Consider the following 23,500-nt stretch of genomic DNA (forward strand, 5'->3'; position numbering starts at 1 on the left):
AGACAAAAGTAGAATTGATTCTATTTAAAACTATAATTTGTAGCCTCTGGCTCCATAATAGATTCTGGATAATTTTTACACTGTAATTTATTGTTCAACTCAGTTTTACATAAATGTATTCAAACATAAATCAATTATGCTAAAATTAATTCTGATAAAATCAATTTTACAAAACTCAATTCTATCCGCCGCCAATCCATACACACCCTAATTGAAAGTTACAAAATCTTTTAATATGTCGTAACACACTTTTAAAGTTATAAAGAATGTGATTGTCACAACTAAATTAAAAACAAAAATAAAATAAAAATATTTTTTATAAATAATAATGAAAATTGACTCCATTTGTACATATGGAACATCTATTATTGATATAATTTTTCATATCGAGGAATTCATTAATTCTTTCCCTTTAATTTTACTATTATTTATTCAATACTAATAAGGATGGTAAGAAGTGGACAAAGATGGTGTCAGATATTAAAGTTTTTATCTTTCTAAAGAGTAAAGGAATAAGAAAAAGGTTAAAAAGAGTAAAACTGATAGAAGGGTAATACAGTCAATTCAGTAGGAAGTGTCATTCATAACTACAGAGTCATGAAAAAACATAGAATCATGTTATTCCCTTATTTTTACCCCTTCAAACTTTTTCCTGTCTCCATCCAAACCTACTGTCCAACTTTTCTTTCCCTATTTCCTCCAAAGCCTAACCCTTCTCTCTCCCTCTCTAAATATCTCTCTCAATCTCTCTCTTTCTCTCTCTCTCTCTGAAAAACACCAAGAATGAAGAATATTAACATAACCACTAACAAATGATGATGATGATGAAACAAGTTTGAGTTTGCTTCACCTTTTAAAGGTAAAAAAAACTCAGAAATCAAAGCTACTAATAGATATATAGATATAAATATATAATATAGCTTTGAAAATCTTTCCAATTATATTGTTGAATGAAAACTTCAGAGTACTAATCCCATCAATCTCATCACATTCTCAATCTCAAAAATATTCTTCTTTCTGCTTCATCATTTTCAGGTAACTATTTCTCTACCCTAAAATAAACAAAATCTGTAACATATCCATTAACCCTTTAATTTCATTCTCATCTCAGGAACCCTAGAACACCAATTCACAATTCACAAAGTTCAAAGCAATTAACCTTGGATCTGCAAAAATATAAAGTTTAACAAACTTTTATATATCAATGGATTCAATTCAACAATTTATACAGACATGTAACCATGAAAACACCTGCAACTTCATGAACACAATAACCAGCAACAACAACACAAGCTTAACAACAACAACAACAGCAAGTGGAAGCTCTTCTTCATCTGCAGCTTCAACCATAACAACCAACACACCAAACAGTAGCAGCCGGTATGAGAATCAGAAACGCCGTGACTGGAACACTTTTGGTCAGTACCTCAAGAATCATCGTCCTCCTCTTTCACTCTCTAGATGCAGCGGTGCTCATGTGCTTGAATTTCTCAGGTGAAGTGCATATTCAAATATATAAATCACCATGCATCCATTCTTTCAATTGTACAACAGTTTTTTCCGTTGCAGAAAATCACAGCCATACACATGGATGCAAGTTTTGATATAACAGAAAATCAGTCATATTTCACATCTTTGTGACATGAAAAATCTTGATATGACTTCTCAATTTGCAGTCACAGACCTTTTCTTAAAAAATATTTTAAAATTACAGCAGCTTTTGAAAAATGATATAGTTATTGCGGTTACTGTGATGCGAATTGAGATATATAATTTTTTTTATTGTTTGATGTTTAGGTATTTGGATCAATTTGGGAAAACAAAAGTTCACACACCAATTTGTCCATTTTATGGTCATCCAAACCCTCCAGCACCTTGTCCATGTCCTCTAAGGCAAGCATGGGGAAGCCTAGATGCACTGATAGGCCGTCTCCGCGCCGCTTTCGAAGAAAATGGAGGAAAACCAGAAACAAATCCTTTTGGTGCTCGAGCAGTGAGGCTCTATCTCCGCGAAGTTCGCGATCTTCAATCCAAAGCAAGAGGGATTAGCTACGAGAAAAAGAAGAGAAAACGTCCTCCACCACCACAACCACGGCCACAGCAACAAGTTCCACCACCACAAGGTGCAAGTGCAGCTCATTAGAGATAAATCAAATTCCAAATTCTCTCTCTCTCTCTCTCACTTCACTCTCTTATCTTAATGCTTTTCTTATAATTTATATTTAGGGTTTTTTTGTTTCTTTTGTTTAATAATATGTGGAAACTGCTGTGATCTGAAAAAACATACAGTGCTTTGTCTTTGGATCCTGTTTGGTTGCTGTACACAGAGATGAAAAAGTGTTATAAAATGTAAGATATCATTTATCTGCTTTTAAAGATATTGCAGACTGTGTTGTGTTTGTGTACTGCTAGTTGAGTGATAGTGGTCTGAAAAAGTTGAAGCTAGTAAGTGAGAGTGTCAATGAATATACATGTAGTACAATATCTTTGTGATTCTCACAATCACAACCATGGCATTATTCATATATATAATTTATATATCTTTTCAATTTGTACAACTTCAATAACTCAAACTTACACTTGCAGCATATTATATGCCTTTAATCATATACTATATAATATATAATTCTATTTTTGATGAATTGAATTTAACTAAAATTGTTAGCAATTTGATGCACCACAAATGGAGGTTAAATTTGAATTTTGAACCTACATTTTTAGTAAGTAGTCACTTCTATATACATAATGATGGAGTGCTTCACATATTTGTATATTTATAGAATATGATATGATTATTTGTTGATATATATTTCTTTTTTTTCTTCTTGTGTGTGGAAAGAGAATGATAGAGGTTTTATTTTAAAGCATATATATAATATGATGATGATAATAAGTTCTGTTTGAAACTGACAAGCTTTATTGATTTCTCTTCCCATTGAAAGATGAGACTAACAGTTGACCGTTAAGTTTCATTGATGATCATACAGATTCATGTGTGTGTAGCAGTAGTGCTGTCATTTCAAATTATCAAAAGGAAGTTGCCAAAAATATTTAATGGCAGACAATGTAATTCATTCATAAATGACTAAACCTTCAATTATTAGTTTTTATTGCTAACTTCAATTATTATTAATTTTTTTGTTAATCTATAGTTGATTGATCTTCATTATTTTTATGTTGCTAACATGAAAAAAAATATAAATAATGATATTTTGTATCTTATATTGGGTTATATTGGGTTGGAGTATTCCTTATATTTCTTTCAATGTCACTTTTTGTTTTTAAAAACAATCTAACAGAATTTTAAAAAAATACATTAGAGGTTGAATACTATGAATATTTTAATCCAAATACATAATCATGGGGAAGTGGAAACAAAATCTAACATAGTAGAAACCAATCTCAATTAGTCAACTATTTCTATATGTATTTTCTAGCCAAACTTCATCATGGGAGTAATTATATTCTTTCTTCAAAAAAGCAATATATTCTTCAAAGTAATTTCCACCACAATGAAGAACCCTACTACAAAAGATGTTATCATTTCAGATATCCCAAATTGATCACATATGCTTGAGTGCCAAATCAAGGAAAGCCCCTAAAGACCACTCACTATCTTAGGAGTTAACATCCTCTCTATTTCTTCTCCTTTCCATTGTTTTCATTACTATAATTACATGTGATATATATATATATATATATTATATTTATTATATTTATCACATAAAAAAAATAATAATCAAGTCTTCTATTTCTTTTTAGAATATGAAGAGGACCCTACTCCTACCATAAACCCAAAACAAAGGAGGGTAAGAAGGAATAAGGATTCGAAATCCTACTTCTTTCTACTTTGGACTCAAAATAAAGGAGAATAAAAAGGAATGACAATTCGAAATTTATAAGTCCTACATTTTTTTAATGAGTTAAATATATTAATAACTTATTATTTGAGCAAGTGGCGTGCTCGATATTAGAAAGATGCATGGAATTAAGAAGTTACGCGTAGGTGGAAATAAGAAAACTGAGATATTTATAAGTGGTTGAGAAAATCGGATTATTGATTCAAAATTTTAGATCTAAGAGCCTCCACAATTAGTCTACTATGTTCTCACATCTCATACTCCAATTATGTTAGTGTAATAATTTAATTAGTATAAAAGTCTAGTCTCCTGAAAGACAATAAGAGATGTAAAAAATAAGATAATTGGGGTTTTAGATTTGATATGTTATAGTGTTATTAACTATCATTGATTTTGTTTCTAAATTTGATTTTTGTATCAAATTTTGATGTTGATGAGAGGCTATCAAATTTGAGTTTTTCTAAGCACGGTTTGCGGCTAGAATTTGAATTTTCACTTGAGATTCATGACAAATGTTTTTCTCACGTACATGGAGGAGGTTATTAATTTCTTCAAAGGTGAAGGGATGCTTATGAGTATGAATAGATGCAACAAGGTCACAATACTTCGAGGTCACAATATTTCGATCCAAAACCGTTAAGAATATAGATGGTAAGATTTCATCAAAGATATTTCTTCAATGAAATAAAGTTCATTTGCAAGGATTTTGACAGAAAAGAGATTGTCGTTGATGGATTTACTGCCTTTGATGGAACAATGAATTTTATTGTAAGCTCCGTATTTTTCCTATTACTAAAATTAGGGTTTTATTTTTCTAGATTTAGATTTCTCCTTTAAAATGTGAGAGTGTTGTTGTTATTGAAGTTTTATTTTGGCTGAATGAGTTGTATTGTCCTTAGCTTTAATGAAAAGTATTTGAATCACAAGTATGTTTTTTTAAAGGCAAACATAAAAACAACCACAAAAACAAAAAGAAAACCAACATCAGAAAAAGCTAGATCTCTTCGATCTGAGGACATCTGAAAAGAGCAACAAAGCCACAAAATAAGAAATAATTCATGATTTTTGTATTAGCATAATTTTGCTAAAACATGATTCATAACTGATGTTGAACAAGATGTTGTAACATCATGTTTTGCTGTCATACCAGGTTTTGCTGTTATGTGTGTGGACATATGTTCTGCAAGATGTTGTGACAATCTACACCAGAACATCCTGACAGTTCAAACTGTTTATAAATCTTGAAAGATTTGATTGAAAAATAGGAGAATATGGAATATTCAGATAATTATTACAGGAGCAGGTAATCAAGGGATGATTAGGACAAATGCTAATTATTCAGATTAGTCTCTATTTTTAGAAAAAGAATCTTTGAGATTTCTTTTGGAAAACTAAGATTTGATATTATTTTTATATGTTCCTAACTTGTAAAATGATCTTGCAGGTGTTTCACAAAAGAGAAGATTTGGATTCAAATTGAAGTCCAAGCCCATTCTGTAAGTATCGATAAAAAGAAAACTGGGAAAACCTAGTTGATCAAGCTTTCTTGTAAGGAAACCCGTGGGAGCAATAAGGGTTGTTGTTTTGGGAGTTCTTAAAGTTCTTCGTGTTTTCTGTTTATTTGTGTCACTCATGTATCTTCTGATGCATTGAGGTGGAGGTGTGTTCTCACTCTTGAAGCTTTTAAGCAATGGAGTTGAGTGTTGTTCTTGATCAAAGATTTTAAGCAAGATTAAGTATTGTTCTTAGTTAGGGTGCTTAACTAAGTATTTTGTTTATTGGAAAGTGTAATATTTCTACTTGGGTTCCCTTGGTCACGGGGTGTGTGACTGTTTTATCACTACAGTGATTGAAAGTGGGATGACGATTTCTCAAGTCTAGATGTCGACTTCTAAGAAGAAGTAGCTCTGGGCAGTGATTAGACGAGAAGTTGTAAACGAGGGGTTTAGCTTTGAACGAATACTATTGATAGTGGACTTCCCTCCTGACTTGGTAGCCCCCAAATTAGGTGTTGTTTGCACTGAATTAGGTTAACAATTTATTGTGTTGTTTATCATTCTGTCATTTACCTTCAGTTTTGATAAGTGTGTTGTAAGTCAGCAGATGTTATAACATTTGTCTTGACATTGTGTGTTGTGAGTGCCAGAATTTCAATTGGCATCAGAGCAGGCACCTTATTCTATTTATTGGGTGAGCTCCAGGGAAAATATGTTCTGGTAATATGGATAAAGAAGGAGGATACATCAACAGACCACCTCTGTTGAATAGGTCTAACTATGACTGGTGGAAAGTCAGAATGATTACTTTCCTAAAATCTATGGACACCAAAGTTTGGAAGGTTGTTTTAAAAGGTTAGGAACATCCTTTTAATAAAGACTAGAGGTGGAAATAGGCTGGGCCGAGTTAGGCTTTGCCAAGCCTGAGCCTGGCCTGTCAAAAAAACTGAAGCCTAAGCCTGGCCTGTAGCCTGTCGTAGGCTTATTTTTAGGCCTGAGTCTGGCCTTTTCGAAGGCCTGGTTAGCCTGTTAGCCTACATAAAAGCCTATTTGTTTTAGACATATGTAAATAAACATTTAAAATAATGTTTAAATAGACTAACTAACGAAAAAAAGCAAGAGACTAAAAATTTGTTTGCATCGACTTATTTTAACTTACCTATTAACATTAATTATGTGAGATTATTTGTTTAAGAGAACTTATGAAAATAATGTTCATCATGTGTTTTCATCTTATTTTTACAAGGTCTTCAAGATAATCAGATTTTATTTATGTATTTTAATTCAAAGTACAAAACATAACATAATGATAATAAAAAATTATTCATATTTATTTAAATAGGCCGGCTTGGTAGGCTTAAAAAGCTTTGTTTAGGGCCCGGGCCTAGCCTTTTTAATTATATAGGCTTATAAAAAAGCCTAAGCCTTATCTATTTAAAAAAAATGTGTGGTCTGGTCTGAGCCTATATAGGCTAGCCTGTAGGCCCCTGTTATCGGCCTGGCCTATTTCCACCCCTAATAAAGACGGAGATGATAATGTGACCTTAAAATCTGAAGAAGATTGGTCTGATGAGGATGAAAAAATTTCTCTTGCAAACTCTAGGGCTCTGAATGCTCTATTCAATGGAGTGGACGAAATGTCTTTAGGTTGATCAACATCTGTATTGTTGCAAACGATGCCTGGGAAATCCTCTGTACATCTATGGTAAAAATGTCTAGACTCCAGCTTCCCACTTCCAAATTTGAAAATTTGAAGATGAGTGATGATGATTTGAAAATTTGAACAATATCATATGAAGATTCTTGAAATTGCTAATGGATCCAGTGCATTGGGATAAAAATGTCAGAAGAAAAACTTGTAAGACAAATTCTTAGGTCTCTACCTAGGAAATTTGACATGAAAGTAAAATCCATTGAAGAAACTCATGACATCACCACTCTGAGGGTTGATAAACTACTTGGTTCACTTCAAAATCTTGAATTAGCTGTTAATGACAAGTCTGAAAAGAAGAACAAAGGCATAGCCTTTGTATCTAGCACTGAAGATGAAATAAGTCAAGCTGATCTAGATACTGAGAAAAGACTGCCCAAAACTGTTGTGTTACTTGGGAAGCAATTCAATAAAATTCTGAAGAGAATGGAGAGAATAGGAAGACCCGATGTCAGTAACATCTCATCTGACATCAGGAAAAACAATGATTCTCAGAATGATACAAGATCTGAAGAAAAGTCCAATAAAAGCAAAGGTATTCGATGTTATGAGTGTGATGGATATGGTCACATTAGGGATGGCAAAACGGGCATGTCCTGTTGGGCATGCCTGTTTTGCCCGCACTTTTGTGTGGGGTGGGCCAAGGTTTTTGACCCTCACCATCTAGTGTGACCTCCCTGTCCCGTCCTGTTTTTATGCGGACTTTTATGGGCACGTGCATTAACATAAATTTTGTATTTTTAAGCTTAAAAAGTGCAGTGTCGCGTGCTTATTCAGTCTCGCCCTCACTTTTTGCGGAGAGGGCCAAGGTTTTAGGTCCGCACCCTCAACTATGACTGCTCCGCCCGATTTTCTTGCGGGCTTTTGCAGGGCGGGCATGCCCGTTTCTCTAAGTCACATTAGACCAAAATGTCCAACCTATCTCAAAACTCTAAAAAAGGGGTTGACTGTATCTTGGTCTGATGATGATGAGTCAAAAGATGAATCTACTTGTGAAACTACCAAACTTGTGATGGCTCTTTCTGGCAGATGGGCAGATGAAGTAGAATCTTGTGATGAGAAAGATCTTTATAAAGACTTGAATGTGTCCTACAAGGATACTTGTGATAGGTGTGAAGATAATCTCAAAATTATAGAAGAACAGAGAAAGATCATTAATGATCTGGAAATTGAAAAGAAGGAACTTCTGTGCATTGTCTCTAATCTGAGAAATAATGTAACTCTTATGAATTCCAAGCTTGATAACATGACAAACTCCCTCAAAAGGATAAACAATGTAACTGGAATGATACAATAAGCTGAAGTCACAAAGATCATATATCACTCCAATACTCTTCAAAAGAAAATGTCTGCATAAAAGTCATTTCATGCTCTAAAGAAAAGAATGTTTAACATGTCAACCCACATGTTTCAACATCTTGACAGACTAAATAAAACTCCAAATTTCAACTCCTAAAACTTGGAGATAACATTATTGTGGTGAGTATGGTCACATTAACCCATTTTGCTACAAATTTCTTGGAGATCAAAAATCTTCAGCTCATCTTGAAGTTGGTCAAGTCAACAAATAAGAGAAGAACATTGTATCTACTTAAATATCATATATTTGTAGGTCTATTGTTAAGTCTTGTACTTTCACTCATTGGATGAAGAGCAATATTCGTTGTTCTGACCAAATAATGGTTTGAAGAGTATTTGCACATGTTTTGATGGTGGCGTGTTCTTGGTGTTTTATTTGGAGGACTCTTTGTTGACGGTGATTCATATGAGGTGAGATTTAACTTCTTCATTGAAAATGGTGCATATCTATTAAGTCTTCTAACTTGTATAAAATTTGCTTTATTATCTTTTTGTTGTTTTAAGTGTTATCGATTTATTACATCTTGTCCTATCTTATTACATGGTTCTTGTAGTTGGTGGAATAATTTTGTCCTTCTTATATGCTAGCGTCCAGACGGGCACACATTTGTGAAAATATAAAACAATATTTTTACTTAAATTTATTTTTAAAAAAATACCATGCGAAAGTTAATATCAGAAAATCATGTGAAAGTTAATAGTAGTGATTTCAATTGAAGTTATTATGTAATTTACATATTAAAATAAGAGTAAAAATGGTAATAAAAAAAAATAATAGACAATACTAAAACAAAATATTTATATATTATTATAGATTGTATATCTATATTTTCCATTCAAAACAATTTGTCAACATCACTTGAAGAAGAGAAAGATTCATACGAGGTCAAAAACAAATCAAGTCAGCTAGAGTTTGCATATCAAAACATCCAATTAGCCATAATTTATTTGTACACTAAACTCTCTTATCAAAGTACCAAACTCTACATACTCTCAACCACTTAAAACAAATAGGTCAGTAAAATTTGTCCAAGAAATTAGCTGTCTATAAAATCACGTGTAATTTTTCTTACTGTTTTTTTGGCTCAAAAAGAATAATTTTCCGTAATCTCTCTGGTCATGAAGAGACGCCTAATGTACCTATCTTTTTTGTCAAGCAAATATAGGACATAGGATATATGCTGTAGACTCTAGATTATAACTAAGCTTACAACACTTTTGAAGTGGTTCTAGTGGGACATATATATGACTCTACCACTTGCAATGAGAAGACATAAAGCATCTATTCCCTTCTTGTAATTATTTAGATGGTGTTTGTTTTTAGATATTAATCATAATTTAAAAATTATTATTTCAAAGAATACTATTGTCCATGAATGTCGTTTTCAGGGTGATGTGTTCTCGATCTTGTCTATAATGTGCTTTGTTGTACTTGTCTATATATGTATGTGACTGTAGATTGAAAAATTCCTTTACTTAACTATAAAAAAAGGTGCTTTCATTGATCTTCAAACTATCCTATGACTAATTGCTTAATGGGTGGGGTTTACTTCCCTGATTTAGCTCATTTGAATAATTTAAATCATATATTGACTTATGAATCAACCATTGATATATTATATGCAAACATGCATGATATATTATATGCAAATGAGTATTGCTATGTTGACACTAGTTTATTAGACCGTATACCAACTACACCTTATGTATCTTGTAGTTTTAGTGTTGCAAAATTATTAAAGTGAAATAAAAAATTATTATCAAAATAATGAGTATCCATTTAATATATAATATACAGTGTGAGTGTAAATTATGGTGTCATAGTAGCATTTCTGATAAATTATAGATGTATTTTGAAATATAAATCATTTTGGTTTGAGAAATGTTATGTTTGGAATGAGCACATGTATGATAAATTATAGTCGTATTCTGAAATATAAATCAGAGGTTCGAGATATGTTATGAATGGAGGATTTTTAGAACAAAAAATTGGTGATGGGTAGATGGAGTTTGCAATGGAAGTTCTCTAGTATGACAAGGAAGTATCTTGTAGATGAAGAGGAGGTGTATCTGCAAAATGTTCAAGTCAATTAGATTAGAGAGGTACGTAACTTAAAATAATAGAATAAATTGTACCTTGGGCGATGGTTGGAACAACCCTTGGTGAATGCGACCCTAGATGCAAAAGACGGACGAATTGACTCCAACGACTGAGAAGAGCGCAATGTCTAGCTTCAATGTGCAACTCCTAAGCGATGGTACACACGTTCATCAGTGTGACCGAGTGGAACTTTGGGTTGGGTTCTCATGTTGGAACGATATTATTGGGTCATTCGTCTGGTCCAGAACATGATTGTTGTAGATTTGCGAGATCATACTCAAGAAAATTCGGTCGTGACGTTTCATAGCCTCTAGACGACCCTCTATTCTAGGGAAGAGACTGATGATGAGTTGCGTGTGAGTAAGTTGATAAGAAGATTCCTATCAAAACTATGAAATTAGGGTTTTCTACACTAAAGGGGAAGAACGCTAAAATTGACTAAATAAAATAAAGGAAAATAAAAGACTTTTTCATTTGATTCTTGATACCTATGAGACTACAATATATAATACTTCTAATGGATAATAAACTAAGGCCCAAATATTAATAAGAGCCCACTAAATAACAATACATAAAAACATCAATATAAATTCTAAATTAACCTAATTAATATCATTCTCCTCTCTATATAAGCGGTCTTGAGAATATGTGCATTACATGTTTGTTACTAAAATGTTTTATTGTGGAGGCTCTCCATGATTGATGATCCACTTTTGTTTCATAATCTTTGCAAGAGATCTTTTGTTCATTTGTTGCCTTAGTTATTTGAAATATTTGGAATTGTTGAAAAAAAAGTATGCGTTTGAGGCTACGGTCTTATCACAATGTGTCATGAATCAAGCTAGCAATGAAATTGAGGGGGTGTATTCAGAAGAGGATGGGCCACAGCTGAAATTGAAGAGGAGCCCATGCCACAATCAAAGGCTAAGAGGAACATTGTGAAGCCCAAATACTTGTAGGATTATGTTTCCATTCCTTTTAAGAAAAAGGGGTAAAAAAACGTGTTACCTAGAGAGAGTTATAGAAGGCAAGTTATAGAAGGCATCTCTGTATGAGTCATCACAATTATGTTATGCTTAATTCAATAAGTTGTTAAGATAAGGTGTTGAGCTCTAAGAAATGCATGTGCTCCAAAAAGAATGTATTCTTTAGATACCTTTTCTAGATAGGACTATTTATGTATAATTGAATAACATATGAATGAGGCAGAGAAGAAAATTAGCCAAGAGTAGTATAATTTTAGTTTTAGCTTGCAGTACTTATATCGTCCTAGCTTTCTTGAACTAGTTTATTCATAACACAAAGTATGTCAGTGTAACCATCGGGAGCTTTCTTGACAATAAGGTAATCATGATTAATGGTCCTTTATGTAGATTAGAGTGCAATAACAAACCCGAGAATAAAAATCTATCTTAGATATGGATTAAGGATCCTTTATGTTTGTTTTGATTTTTTTAAAATAATTTTTATAATGTTGTATAATTTTGTGTAAAAAAAATTACAATTTTTTTTTATAAAAACTTCAAATAGATATATAATTTGAATAGTTATTCTTAAAATGTTATTTTAGGTATTTTATTTTTTTATTGAAATGTTTTAGTATATCAAAATTTCAAAAAATCACTTAATTTTAAAACTATTTCAAATAAATTTTTATAAAAAAAACATTTTTAAAATACCATTTTTTAGAAAAATTATGATTTTGATTATGTTTTGGTCTTCAATAATGTTTGTTTATATTATAGATATAAAAAGTAATGTTTTAATTAAAAAAAAATATAAAAAACTTGTAATATTTTAAAAATAATTTTGTAAAATTTATTTTTAAAAATTAAAAAAAAAATTATTTTTTCAAAACCAAAACAAATATGTCCTAAATGTTTTCTCTGCATCAAGTTCTTCATAAAAGCATTGTTTGAAAGAATTTCTTTTGGAAAGATAGTTGACAATAGCTTTAAGTCATTTGTTAAAGTTATAAAATCCTCGGTTTCTTTAGTTCTTCTAACTAATGCTATAGGTTCTCATTTATTAGGGAGCAATTTTTTCTTTATGTGTTTTGTTACTTAGAACAATAAAATTGATGATATTCATTTGAGTTTTTATCTGATTAATGGGAAAAAGGATTTGAATAGTTTCATCAAATGGAAAACAAAATTTTCATTTCAACAGTAACTTAGCTAAGTTAAATTCATGTGAATATAGTAGAAAAATAAAAGTTAAATATGTTTAAATATCATGTGAAGATAGACATTTTTATTTTAATTTTTCTTTAAAAAATCGTCCCTCTAAAGTTAAAAAATTTAAGTTTTTTTCTCATGTTAAAACTGCTCTTAAGTAATAAACCGTCGTTAAAAATCATAGCTAATTCAATCATTAAGTTATAAAAACCATCGTTAAATTATAGGACGGATTAAAAATTAAAATTCCTACTTTTAGAGGGACTTTAAATGTATTTAATATAGAAACTATAAGCATCCAAATATCTTGAGCCTAGGAGTTACATGGGAACATCTAGAAATAAATGTTTTGTCTTGGATTTTTTTTCTAATTCAATTTAAATGAGAATGATAATACTTAACAATAGATCAAGGTTTTTCCTATTTTTACCTTATGGACTTTATTCTAAGCTTGAAAATTTTGAAGTGAAAATTAAAGGTAATTTTTTTATGCATCTATATAGGAAGAAAAACACCCATATTCGAAGACACTTTTATCACATTTTAACTGATTTCGGATATACATATTCGAAAACATCATGAACCACTTTTATGTATATCCAAAATATGCTTTGAGTGATTTTTTTTCTCAAAACAATGATATCGTTCTTTTAAAAGCTCATATTATTTGACAAAATGTAACGAAAAATAAAGAATGCGCAAACTAAAATAAATAGCCGATATCAAAATATGAAAATAGTTGTTCGGCTGAGTGTATAATGTCAAAATATTACAACAATGAAAAAAAGTCATGTATAAAACATAAATAGACAACTACTACTGAGTATGCATAATGCGAACACCCTATGACCTCTTCTGCCTCCTATACACCGCCGTACTGGACGCCTCACTGACCATCCTCTGTACTATGGCAACCGCCTCTGAACCGCCCTGCTCAATGATTCCTCTCTCCAATGCCTCCTGCTCTGTAGAGTGTATCCGCTGGCAGATCAGTAGGAGATCAATAGCATGGTCATCCTCAGCTGCTGGTTCTACAATAGCTCCTCGTGTGCTGGTCTAGGTGGATGCCCAGGAGCATCGGGTGTCATGATAGGATGTGACACTTGATAGAACCATGTCACGTACCCATCTACACAGTGTCAGCTCTGGGTGGTCCGCATACGCCGATACTCCTCTGGGACTAGATAATGAGTCCAATCCTCAAAGATAGTAGTGAGATTGCGGCGGGTAACTATGTCAGGAGCAACCTCAAATGTAGACCTCCGTATCATCTGCACACGTCCAAATTGTCTCATGCACCCCGGTAGATACCTTACCATGGTCTTGGCCCCACAATTCAACCATCCAGAATATAATGCGATGCCGTTGAATGAGACAACATCACCGTAATTAGTGAAAGGCGTCCACTGGATGTCATTGTGAGAAGTACGATCAAGGAATACACGATCTGGCCCTATTTCCTGATTCCCCCTCTGGAGGACATATCTGGTAGCCCTAGGCATCGCGTCAATGTAAGCAGGATCAGGATCGTAGGCGTGGATGCGGTGGAAATAAGAGATGATCCAGCTCTGAAACACAAATACGATAATATGTTAAAAAGAAATGTGATATAATTAAATGTGAAATAATTAAAAAGAAATGTACCGTGAGGAGTGTGCAAGAGCCAGTCAACTGTCTGGTCCTCTAGTTGGAGGCTTCATTCAGCTTCTGGTATAGGTATATCAGAATGGCGGCCCCCCAGTTCCACTCGTGAATTGTAGTCAGATCAATAAACTACCGGAGATAAGTCACGTCCACGTAGGTTGCACTTTTGCCCCACTCGTTGCTCTGCACTCATAATCCGCCATATTTGGGTCCATACCCAGGTAATCCACCATCCAATATATGGTCTCAAACCTCTGTATTCAAGAATGGTCCAATAACCTCCTTTTGGTTGGCAGGTGGAGCATACAAGCCACATCGTGTAGGGTGATCGTCAACTCCCCAACAGGAAAGTGGAAAGAAGACGTCTCCTTGTGTCACCGTTCAGCAAAATCCCCCTGCATGCCGTGGCTTATGGTACTATATCCGGTAATGCATAACCCGCCAAGCTCGAAACCAGCTACAACATCATTAAACCATTGAGCCTGTGGTTTAAACAGATTAAATACTTTTCGCGTTTGGTTCATAGATTTTATGGAAGGTCATTCTTGTCACAACTAAAAAAACAACAGTGATAGTTAAACGGTATAAAGTCATTTGAACTATTTGTAATTAAAATGGTAAAATTAGATAGTGCAAAAAAACAACCTCGTCGTCCCAAATACGTCAAGCAGCATGGTCATGGTAATAAATCAAGATGGATCTGTCAAAAGACCCTCCCGGGAAACCACCCTCCTCTGCGTCTTGAGCATCATCCTCGTCGTGCTCAGGGTGAACCTCAGGTACCTCCTCCTCCTCCTCCCCGACAACCTCCTCCTCTCGACTAACCTCACGAGAGGAAGACGCCCAAGACAACTGACTCCTCGGTGCAGATGATGATCCTTCAGTCAGCTCATCCATTTGGACTTGCACTCAGACTCGACCCTGTCCCCGTCCCGTAGTTACTCCTTGTTGCGTGGCTCTCTCGCGTCGAGGCGATGTTGTCTGTGTCTGCCTCCCCTATCTAAGTCGTGCGGTTGGTACCTGATTATCTGTCATTTTCCTGAAAACAAAATTTCGTAAGAGTATGGAGAAAACAAAATTGGAAATTTAAAAAAAAACCAAGTAGAAGAAAAAGGGTTACAACCTCCACAATATGGAGTAGCAAGACAAGTAGAAGAAAAAGTAAAACAATGTTGATCACCATAACCATCATGAAAACAACAAGTAGGATTATCAACAAAAGTGCAATGGGAAAAAAAAGGCACATGGGCAGGGTTTTAAGAGCTACCAGCCTAAATAATAGAGAGAAAGATACCAACTCTAAGGTCCATAGCTAAGATTGGAATGATAGTACATACAATAAAAAGCGTCAAAACAATATGAATAAGTGGCGTACTACTGATAAAGGAAAAGTTATCATGGAAAAAGAAGGGATAAACACCACCTGGAAGAATAAAAAGCAAGGCTGTTATCAATAGGACCCCAATGCGACAAAAGTAAAAGCAACAATATTATTAATCATAACAACATGCATAATAATGAGAAAAGTAAAAATGAGAAGCAAAAGAACAAGATAAGCCTTGAAGTTTCCACCTGAGAAGCCTTAAGAAAATATACAAATTATAGCTCTAAGTGTAATGAGTAGTGTAATTGTAGTTTCTCTCATTCTTCACCCGCACTTTTCTCTTTTTCTCGTTGTGTTGTATCACATTCTATATATCTTCAAAATTCCCCATCCTCTTCAAATAAATAATGAATAGTGTCGCTGGAGGATGGAATTGGAAGATGATGAATAGTATTGTTGGAGGGTGAAATTAGAAACTTCATCAATTTCACAGTCGTAATAATGCTACGAGGTTGAGCCGCAAAACATGGAACGTTGGTATTACAGTCCTATAAGAATTCCAACATATTTATCATTTTTAAGGAATATGAAACCAGTGATTGAGAGAATTGTGAACCAAATGTTACCATTATAGCTCTGAGGAGGAAGACAATAACTCCGACTAAAATGAACAACCTTCTATATAATGCAGAGAGAGAAGCAGTCATTACCACGAATATGGCTCATAAGGAGAATCGGAAGCACAAAAGTAGCAACAACGGGGTGAGCAAGGAGAAAGAAGGAAATCAGAGTAACGAGAATGAGAAGAAGTAAGAGGCGTACATTGAACATGACCTAGCTCACTTAGAAACACCAATCAGGAAAATTCACGAAACCTTCCCTAGCTTTAGAACGTGGGCCATCAGACACATTAGTAGATATCAAAGTTAGAAAGTCAACCACTGATAAGTGTCAAAATGTAGTTATTTTGTGTATGGTGTAATTTCGTATACTTTGAGTTTTGTTACGTTTTTGTGTAAATATGTACTGTTTGATAGTTATGTTGTATTTTTGTAGGTTTTATTGCGTTATCGGAGCCTCGAGGAATAAAGTGACGAAGACACGGCTGTGAGAGCGTTTTTGAAGAAATAATGTTGCTGTTCTAGTGTAGCGCGCTATGCACGCTGGAGGACGCGTCGCGCGCTGAAGGAGCAAAAGAAATAATTCTGGCAGAAGCTTCGGCGCGTCGCGAGCTCAGGAGGGCGCGTAGCGAGCTCTAGGGCGGTTTGATACATTAAGTGACAACGCGCGTCGCGTGCTGTAGGGCGCTTAGCGCACTGTGCGAAACTCAGTTTTGTATAAATAGTTCAGAATAAATTTTTTAGGTTTTTTATCACCTTTTTCCCCCATGGAAGAGCTCTGATCCATTTTTGATAGTTTAGAGGTATAGGAAACACCATTGGGTGCTACATCATGTGGATTGACTATGGATTTATCTCGATTGCCTTGACATGGTGAGAGTTTCCGGTTCATCTTCTTTCTTCCCTATGTTTCATTCCAATGGTGGGTTTTGTATTTATATTTTTACTCTTATTGTATGTACATTTGTTGATCTTGGGGTCGTTTATATATTCACTTTACAAATCATCATTGTTGTTGTTCTTGATCTTTTTGCTTAAATGTTTTGAATTTGTGTTGTTGTAGAAATAGACATCATAGATCTTGATTAGGAATGATAACTATTAGTTTCTGAATTGTAGAAATAGATTTGGGGCTAATAATCGTAATGGGTATCGAGTTTAATGCCTCTGTGTTGTTTATGTCGGTGGAGAAATCGTCGATGTGAATAGTACAGTTGAGCTTTCGTCGGTGTTGTAGAAATGGACACTGATGTGGCCTCTCGAATGATGCCCAGTGATTTTGATGCGTATTGTGAGTGTTGAGCGATAGATCTTCAGATTTAAGTATTCGACGGGTAGAACGAATTGCAATTCCATAACTATTTCTCTTAGACTATTAAAAATATTTATTTGCTTTTATTTACTTTTCCCGCATTTACCTTTCCGCACCCAATCATGAAATTTAGAACGCGAGATAGTCGAACGACAGTTTTTCTCAACCAATCTCTGTGGACTACGATACGATATAACTTATATCACCCGATAATAAATAATACCTATTACTTTTTGTTTACCGCTTCAACAACCACATAGCTAAGAAAGTTATAATCCACGAAAATTTAATTTGTATGCATATTGGGCGAAGGCCGCAGATCAATCTAATTTGTCAATAAAATGTGATTTTGTTTGATTTTAAAAAACATAAACTAATTCTATGAAAACGGTTGCTATAGAACTTTAAATATTGAAGCAAAATCATTATTAAAAGGATTGATGCCCATGAGTTTAAGATACTACTGATATCTTTAATGCAAATTATTGAATTTTTTAAAATTTATTTTAAAATAAACTAAAATAAAAAAATGACATGATATCAAATTAGACTGTTTGATTGATCGAACATATCAATATCCAACTAAATTCAAGAAACGCGTTATATTTAAACAAGAATATTTTAAAAAGAGTTTAATGATAGTACATAGTCACTGTAAAAAAAAAAGTTACACATACATCCAATTAGAATGGTTTAAAGTATCAAATCATAAAAGTATTTAAAAATCTACTGTATGATTTGGCACTTTATATGATTGTCATTGATTGAGAGTGTAAAAATAAGTGCATCATCCCTTTTCTCTTTTAAAAAACCTAATAATATTAAATTTGATATTAATTTTGTTTATGTGTTTGCGATGTTTACGCATATCAATTTTACATGTCAATTGTCAATATAATAATGAATCCTCAATTTTTCTTCTTCTTTTCTTTTACGTGATCTCAGCTTTCAAATCTCAACCCTTAATCCACTTTTCTCCCTATTTTCAATTCCCAAAATCCTCTTTTCTTCCTATTTCAACGGCTTAGATATTTCCCAATTTTCTTCAACATGAACTATTTTAATTTTAACATCACCACCGACACCATGTTCCTTCCTTACCGCCTAAATTAACATCACAGAATATCTTCCAACTTCGCCATTACTGCAAAATACAACTATAAATTCATCAATCAAAACACATAACAAACTATCTTCTTTTCTTTTCTAATGGGTTCTCTACCGGCATTTCCAAACGGTTATCCTCCGAAACAAAGAATCACCACCCTAATTGACGAAACTACCCTCGCCGATCTCTTCAAATCCCAGCAAAACCACCTCAACTTCTTCTTCAACCGCATCGACCATTCCCAAACCCTAGCCTTCACACGCACTCTCCTCAACGCCTCCGGCACCGTCTTCTTCACCGGCGTCGGTAAATCCGGCTTCGTCGCACATAAAATCTCTCAAACACTCGTCTCCCTCGGCATCCGTTCTGCTTTCCTGTCCCCCGTCGATGCTCTGCACGGCGACATCGGAATCCTCACCGATCGCGATGTGCTCGTTCTTTTGAGCAAATCCGGTGCTACCGAGGAACTTATTCGCCTTGTTCCATGCGCTAGAGCGAAAGGTACGCGTCTCATTGCTGTGACGTCCGTTGAAGGGAACGCGCTTTCGGCGGTGTGTGACATGACCGTGCATTTGCCGTTGGAGAGGGAGCTTTGTCCGTTTAACCTTGCGCCTGTTACTTCCACTGCGATTCAAATGGTTTTTGGTGATACGGTGGCGATTGCTCTCATGGCTGCACGGAATCTCACCAAGGATGAGTACGCTGCTAACCATCCCGCTGGGAAAATCGGCAAGAGCCTCATCTTTAAGGTTTGCATGTCTCTTTCGTGCATGTTTTCTGTTTTATGAATAAAATGAAATAACAAAGTATGCATTTCCTGCTAAATTGTGATTAGTAATTATAGTAGATGTGATGAATAATCGCGAGGTTTGTTAGAGATCTCCAATTTTGCTGTTCTGGATGGCAATTTAGAAGCTCTTATCAGTGAATCAATCAAATGAATTTGGTTTTGAAGGAAATAATTGCGATCTATGAAGCACGGATTCCACACTGACAAATCAACACCAGTGATAATCTGAAAAAACAAATTAAATGTAATTACAAGTATTGGTGTCAGACTCGCCTTTTTTTTAGAGGTGTTGGTGCTACAGAGATTAGGATTACAATGTTGTAAAAGATCTTTGATATTGTTGTTGTGAATTGTGATTTAGTACTTTTTCTATCAGTAAATTAATTGGATCAATTACGTTTTCAGTGAAAACATTTTGATGAAGTGTAATTGGTTGTGATTGGGGTTGTGTGCAGGTAAGAGATGTGATGAAGAAAGACGAGGAGCTTCCTATTTGCAGGGAATCAGATTTGATTATGGATCAGCTTGTGGAGCTTACGAGTAAAGGATGTGGATGCCTTCTTGTTATTGACGATGATCGCCGTCTGATTGGGACATTTACTGATGGTGATCTGCGTCGTACCCTCAAAGCTAGTGGGGAAGGCATTTTCAAACTCACTGTAGGGAAAATGTGCAACAGGTAACAACACAGATCTGCACAAGCATTTTGCTTAAAAAACTTCTCTGATAGTTTCTGCACCCTCTAACATATGAAGTCAATAGGAATTTATATTAGATTGTGTGTTTTGTTTGAGGACATTGGAGCTGTATGAATGATAGTGTGATGGTGAGTTTTAGAAATGATTTTGCCTATTCTAAAGCTTGTGTTCTCACACAGTGGCTTTAGGGCTATTATAGCACAGCAGAATTTGAACAACTCGCCATTGTTCTGCAATACCCTGTTTTAGTACATAGTATTGTTAATTACTGCTCTCTAGCATAGCGAAGTTTAAACAAACCATTATTTTCTGTGGTATGTGAATGACAAAACAGGTTAAAACATAATTTTAATATAAAGACAAGTGTTTGGTTAGTGTTAGATAGAATTGAATCATTTATTTAAAATATACTTCAAACTTGCTTTCGAATTAAAAATATTTTAATATAAATCACCTCAATTGAAGCTCAATTTTGGCCAAATAAATAATTTGTGAATGTAATGCTTGCTCCATGACAGCTCTATGGTTACAAACATATGGATGTAATCTTGAACCTTTGATTTTGGGATTTCAGGAATCCAAGAACTATTGGTCCAGATGCAATGGCAGTGGATGCAATGAAGAAGATGGAAGCCCCTCCATCACCAGTCCAATTCTTGCCTGTGATAGATGATGACAATATTGTGATTGGGATTGTTACGTTGCATGGTTTGGTTTCAGCTGGTCTGTGATTATGTCTTATAAATCGTAGAGCCTATGTTGCTATTAGTTCATTGAGTCAGTCTTCAGCTGAGTTGTGATTATGTCGTATAAATCATAGAGCCTATGTTGCTATTAGTTCATTGAGTCATTCTTCAACTGGGTTGTGATTATGTCCTATAAATCATAGAGCCTATGTTGCTATTAGTTCATTGAGTTATTCTTCAGCTGGGTTGTGATTATGTTGTATAAATCATAGAGCCTATTTTTCGCTATTAGTTCATTGAGTTATTCTTCAGCTGGGTTGTGATTATGTCGGATAAATCATAGAGCCCATTTCCCTATTAGTTCCTTGAGTTATTCTTCAGCTGGGTTGTGATTATATCGTATAAATCATAGAGCCTATTTCGCTATTAGTTCACTGAGTCATTCTTTATAGCCCGCTATTAGCATTTGAATCCGCCCAATTTCGAGCGGGATTCTGGTGTTCTTCTGTAACTCTATTCCACAGGGAAATAGGATATCTTTTCCATCCCACTTTTGGTTCAAGAGTGCAAATTGTTTGATGAAAACAACTTTCTCCACACTCTACATTTCTATAAATCATCTAGAGTATTTTCGGACATGAAAAACACTACTTTTTGTTCAGAAGTGCACGTCCTGTGCCAACCCAGAAACTGTATTTTTTCTGGTTGGGAAAAGTTCCTCCCTTGTTTGATGCTATGTTGGACCTATTTGTCTCATGGGTCTGGCTTTCTATTACTATATCCGTATGTCTATTTATTGTCCTACTTTCAGGAAGTAAGAGATGTTGTTTATGAAGATTTGTGTAAATTATTAATTTATCATTGTATATTAGTTCCTCCCTTGTATAGAATGTTAAAAATATGCACATGTTTCAAGTTCCAACAATAGCTGATCTAGTTGCTAATGATTCAGCTCATATAGGATATAGACATTGGTTTTGGGGTATTTGAAAATGAACTTCTATGGCCACTTTACACCATTAAATCAGATTTGGTCTTTATATAAACTAGTAACAAACCCGGGCATTCGCACGGATTATCGTATGGGACGCGTATTTGTTGTAGATGTACATTTTTAAATAGAAAAATGTCTGGTACCCGTGAAAAAAATAATAATTAAAGGTATAGAAAAATGTCTGGTACCCGTGAAAAAATAATAATTAAATGTATAAAAAAAATGTCTGGTACTCGTGAAAAAATAATAATTAAATGTATAGAAAAATATCTGATATCCGTGAAAAAATAATAATTAAATATATAGAAAAATTTCTGGTACCCGTGAAAAAATAATAATTAAATGTATAGAAAAATGTCTGGTACCCGTGAAAAAATAATAATTAAATGTATAGAAAAATGTCTGGTACCCGTGAAAAAGTAATAATTAAATGTATAGAAAAATGTCTGGTACCCGTGAAAAAGTATAATTAAATGTATAGAAAAATGTCTGGTACCCGTAAAAAAATAAATTGAATGTATAATTATTTTAATTTGGTGTTATAAAAAATAAAAATTATCATCTTAGTAAAATACTATTTTCAACATCGAAATTATCATTTTTAAATATATAATATATAAAGAAATTGTTACTCATTCATGTTATGCATACAAACACACACACAAAAATTCAATAAGGAAAAAATTGTTGCTATATTTCTTCATCCAGAAAAAATAATTCAAATCTAAACAAAAATTAAATTTATTTATATATTACATTAAAACATCATTGGTATGCGTTTAATATATAATTGCAAAATAGTTTTATATAGAATGAATTTTGGGGACTATATATAATGGCTAGTGTAATTTATTATATTTCATTTTTAATTGAAGTCATTAGTCAAATTTGACATTAACTCAATGAAGATTTAATTTGTTGAGACCATGCACCATGTAAAGTAATTATCCAATCATTTCAAAATAAAAGAAGTGTGAGCATAGGTAGAGTAGGAAAAGAAGAAAAAAAGTTATGTTTCCAAGAAAAATTTGTTTAATTTTTTAATTAGAAATATTGAAACATACAATGAAAAGTAATGGAAATAATGCAAGAGTAGAAAAAGTAAAAAAGCTGGAAGGAGAAGTGTTCCACGTGGCACCATAATAAAGCAAAGGGGCAGATTGGTACTTTACACAACAGTTTCTTTTTTTATATTGTAGATTATTGATACAACATGAATAAATTAGACAATTTCTTTATTTGGAAATCATTTATTTTCACATTTTTAATTATTTCGGATATGTATCTCTGAAAACACTCATTTTTAGATATTTTCAGATATGCATCTCCGAATGCATTTATTTTTTAGTTGGATTTAAAATGTCAGGTGTTTTTTCGAAGATGTATCTCTGAAAAAAAATTGGAATATTGGTTCATTCGGATATGCATATCAGAAATATTCCAATATTCTAAATTTTACGTATCAAATTTTATTAACACACAAATTAAAACACAAACTAAATAAAATAAAGATGATAAACCGTACATTCAACCAAATATACATGTAAAATAAAAGAATATTAATATTTCAAATATGTCATTGGTAAATTAATCGATCAATTAAATGTTACTATATATATT

The 23,500-nt window shown here is 33.6% G+C and overlaps 3 protein-coding genes across 3 annotated transcripts; 2 read left to right on the plus strand and 1 right to left on the minus strand.

Moving 5' to 3' along the window:
• Positions 1–659: 659 nt before the first annotated feature.
• On the plus strand, positions 660–2,378 carry LOC131640106 (protein LIGHT-DEPENDENT SHORT HYPOCOTYLS 4-like). The gene is made up of 3 exons (XM_058910515.1): positions 660–859; positions 1,112–1,494; positions 1,798–2,378. Exons 2-3 carry the CDS (start codon positions 1,205–1,207, stop codon positions 2,141–2,143), a joined length of 636 nt encoding a protein of 211 aa, XP_058766498.1. The 5' UTR covers positions 660–859; positions 1,112–1,204; the 3' UTR covers positions 2,144–2,378.
• Positions 2,379–13,843: 11,465 nt separating this feature from the next.
• Positions 13,844–14,664, minus strand: LOC131640110 (uncharacterized). The gene is made up of 2 exons (XM_058910518.1): positions 14,566–14,664; positions 13,844–14,272 (listed from the first exon to the last, which is right to left on the minus strand). Exons 1-2 carry the CDS (start codon positions 14,662–14,664, stop codon positions 13,844–13,846), a joined length of 528 nt encoding a protein of 175 aa, XP_058766501.1.
• Positions 14,665–18,575: 3,911 nt separating this feature from the next.
• On the plus strand, positions 18,576–21,721 carry LOC131640092 (probable arabinose 5-phosphate isomerase). The gene is made up of 3 exons (XM_058910496.1): positions 18,576–19,461; positions 19,958–20,181; positions 20,775–21,721. Exons 1-3 carry the CDS (start codon positions 18,814–18,816, stop codon positions 20,929–20,931), a joined length of 1,029 nt encoding a protein of 342 aa, XP_058766479.1. The 5' UTR covers positions 18,576–18,813; the 3' UTR covers positions 20,932–21,721.
• The last annotated feature ends 1,779 nt before the right edge of the window (positions 21,722–23,500 follow it).

Source organism: Vicia villosa, unplaced genomic scaffold, assembly GCF_029867415.1.
Source record: "Vicia villosa cultivar HV-30 ecotype Madison, WI unplaced genomic scaffold, Vvil1.0 ctg.002934F_1_1, whole genome shotgun sequence".
Classification (NCBI taxonomy): Eukaryota; Viridiplantae; Streptophyta; class Magnoliopsida; order Fabales; family Fabaceae; genus Vicia; species Vicia villosa.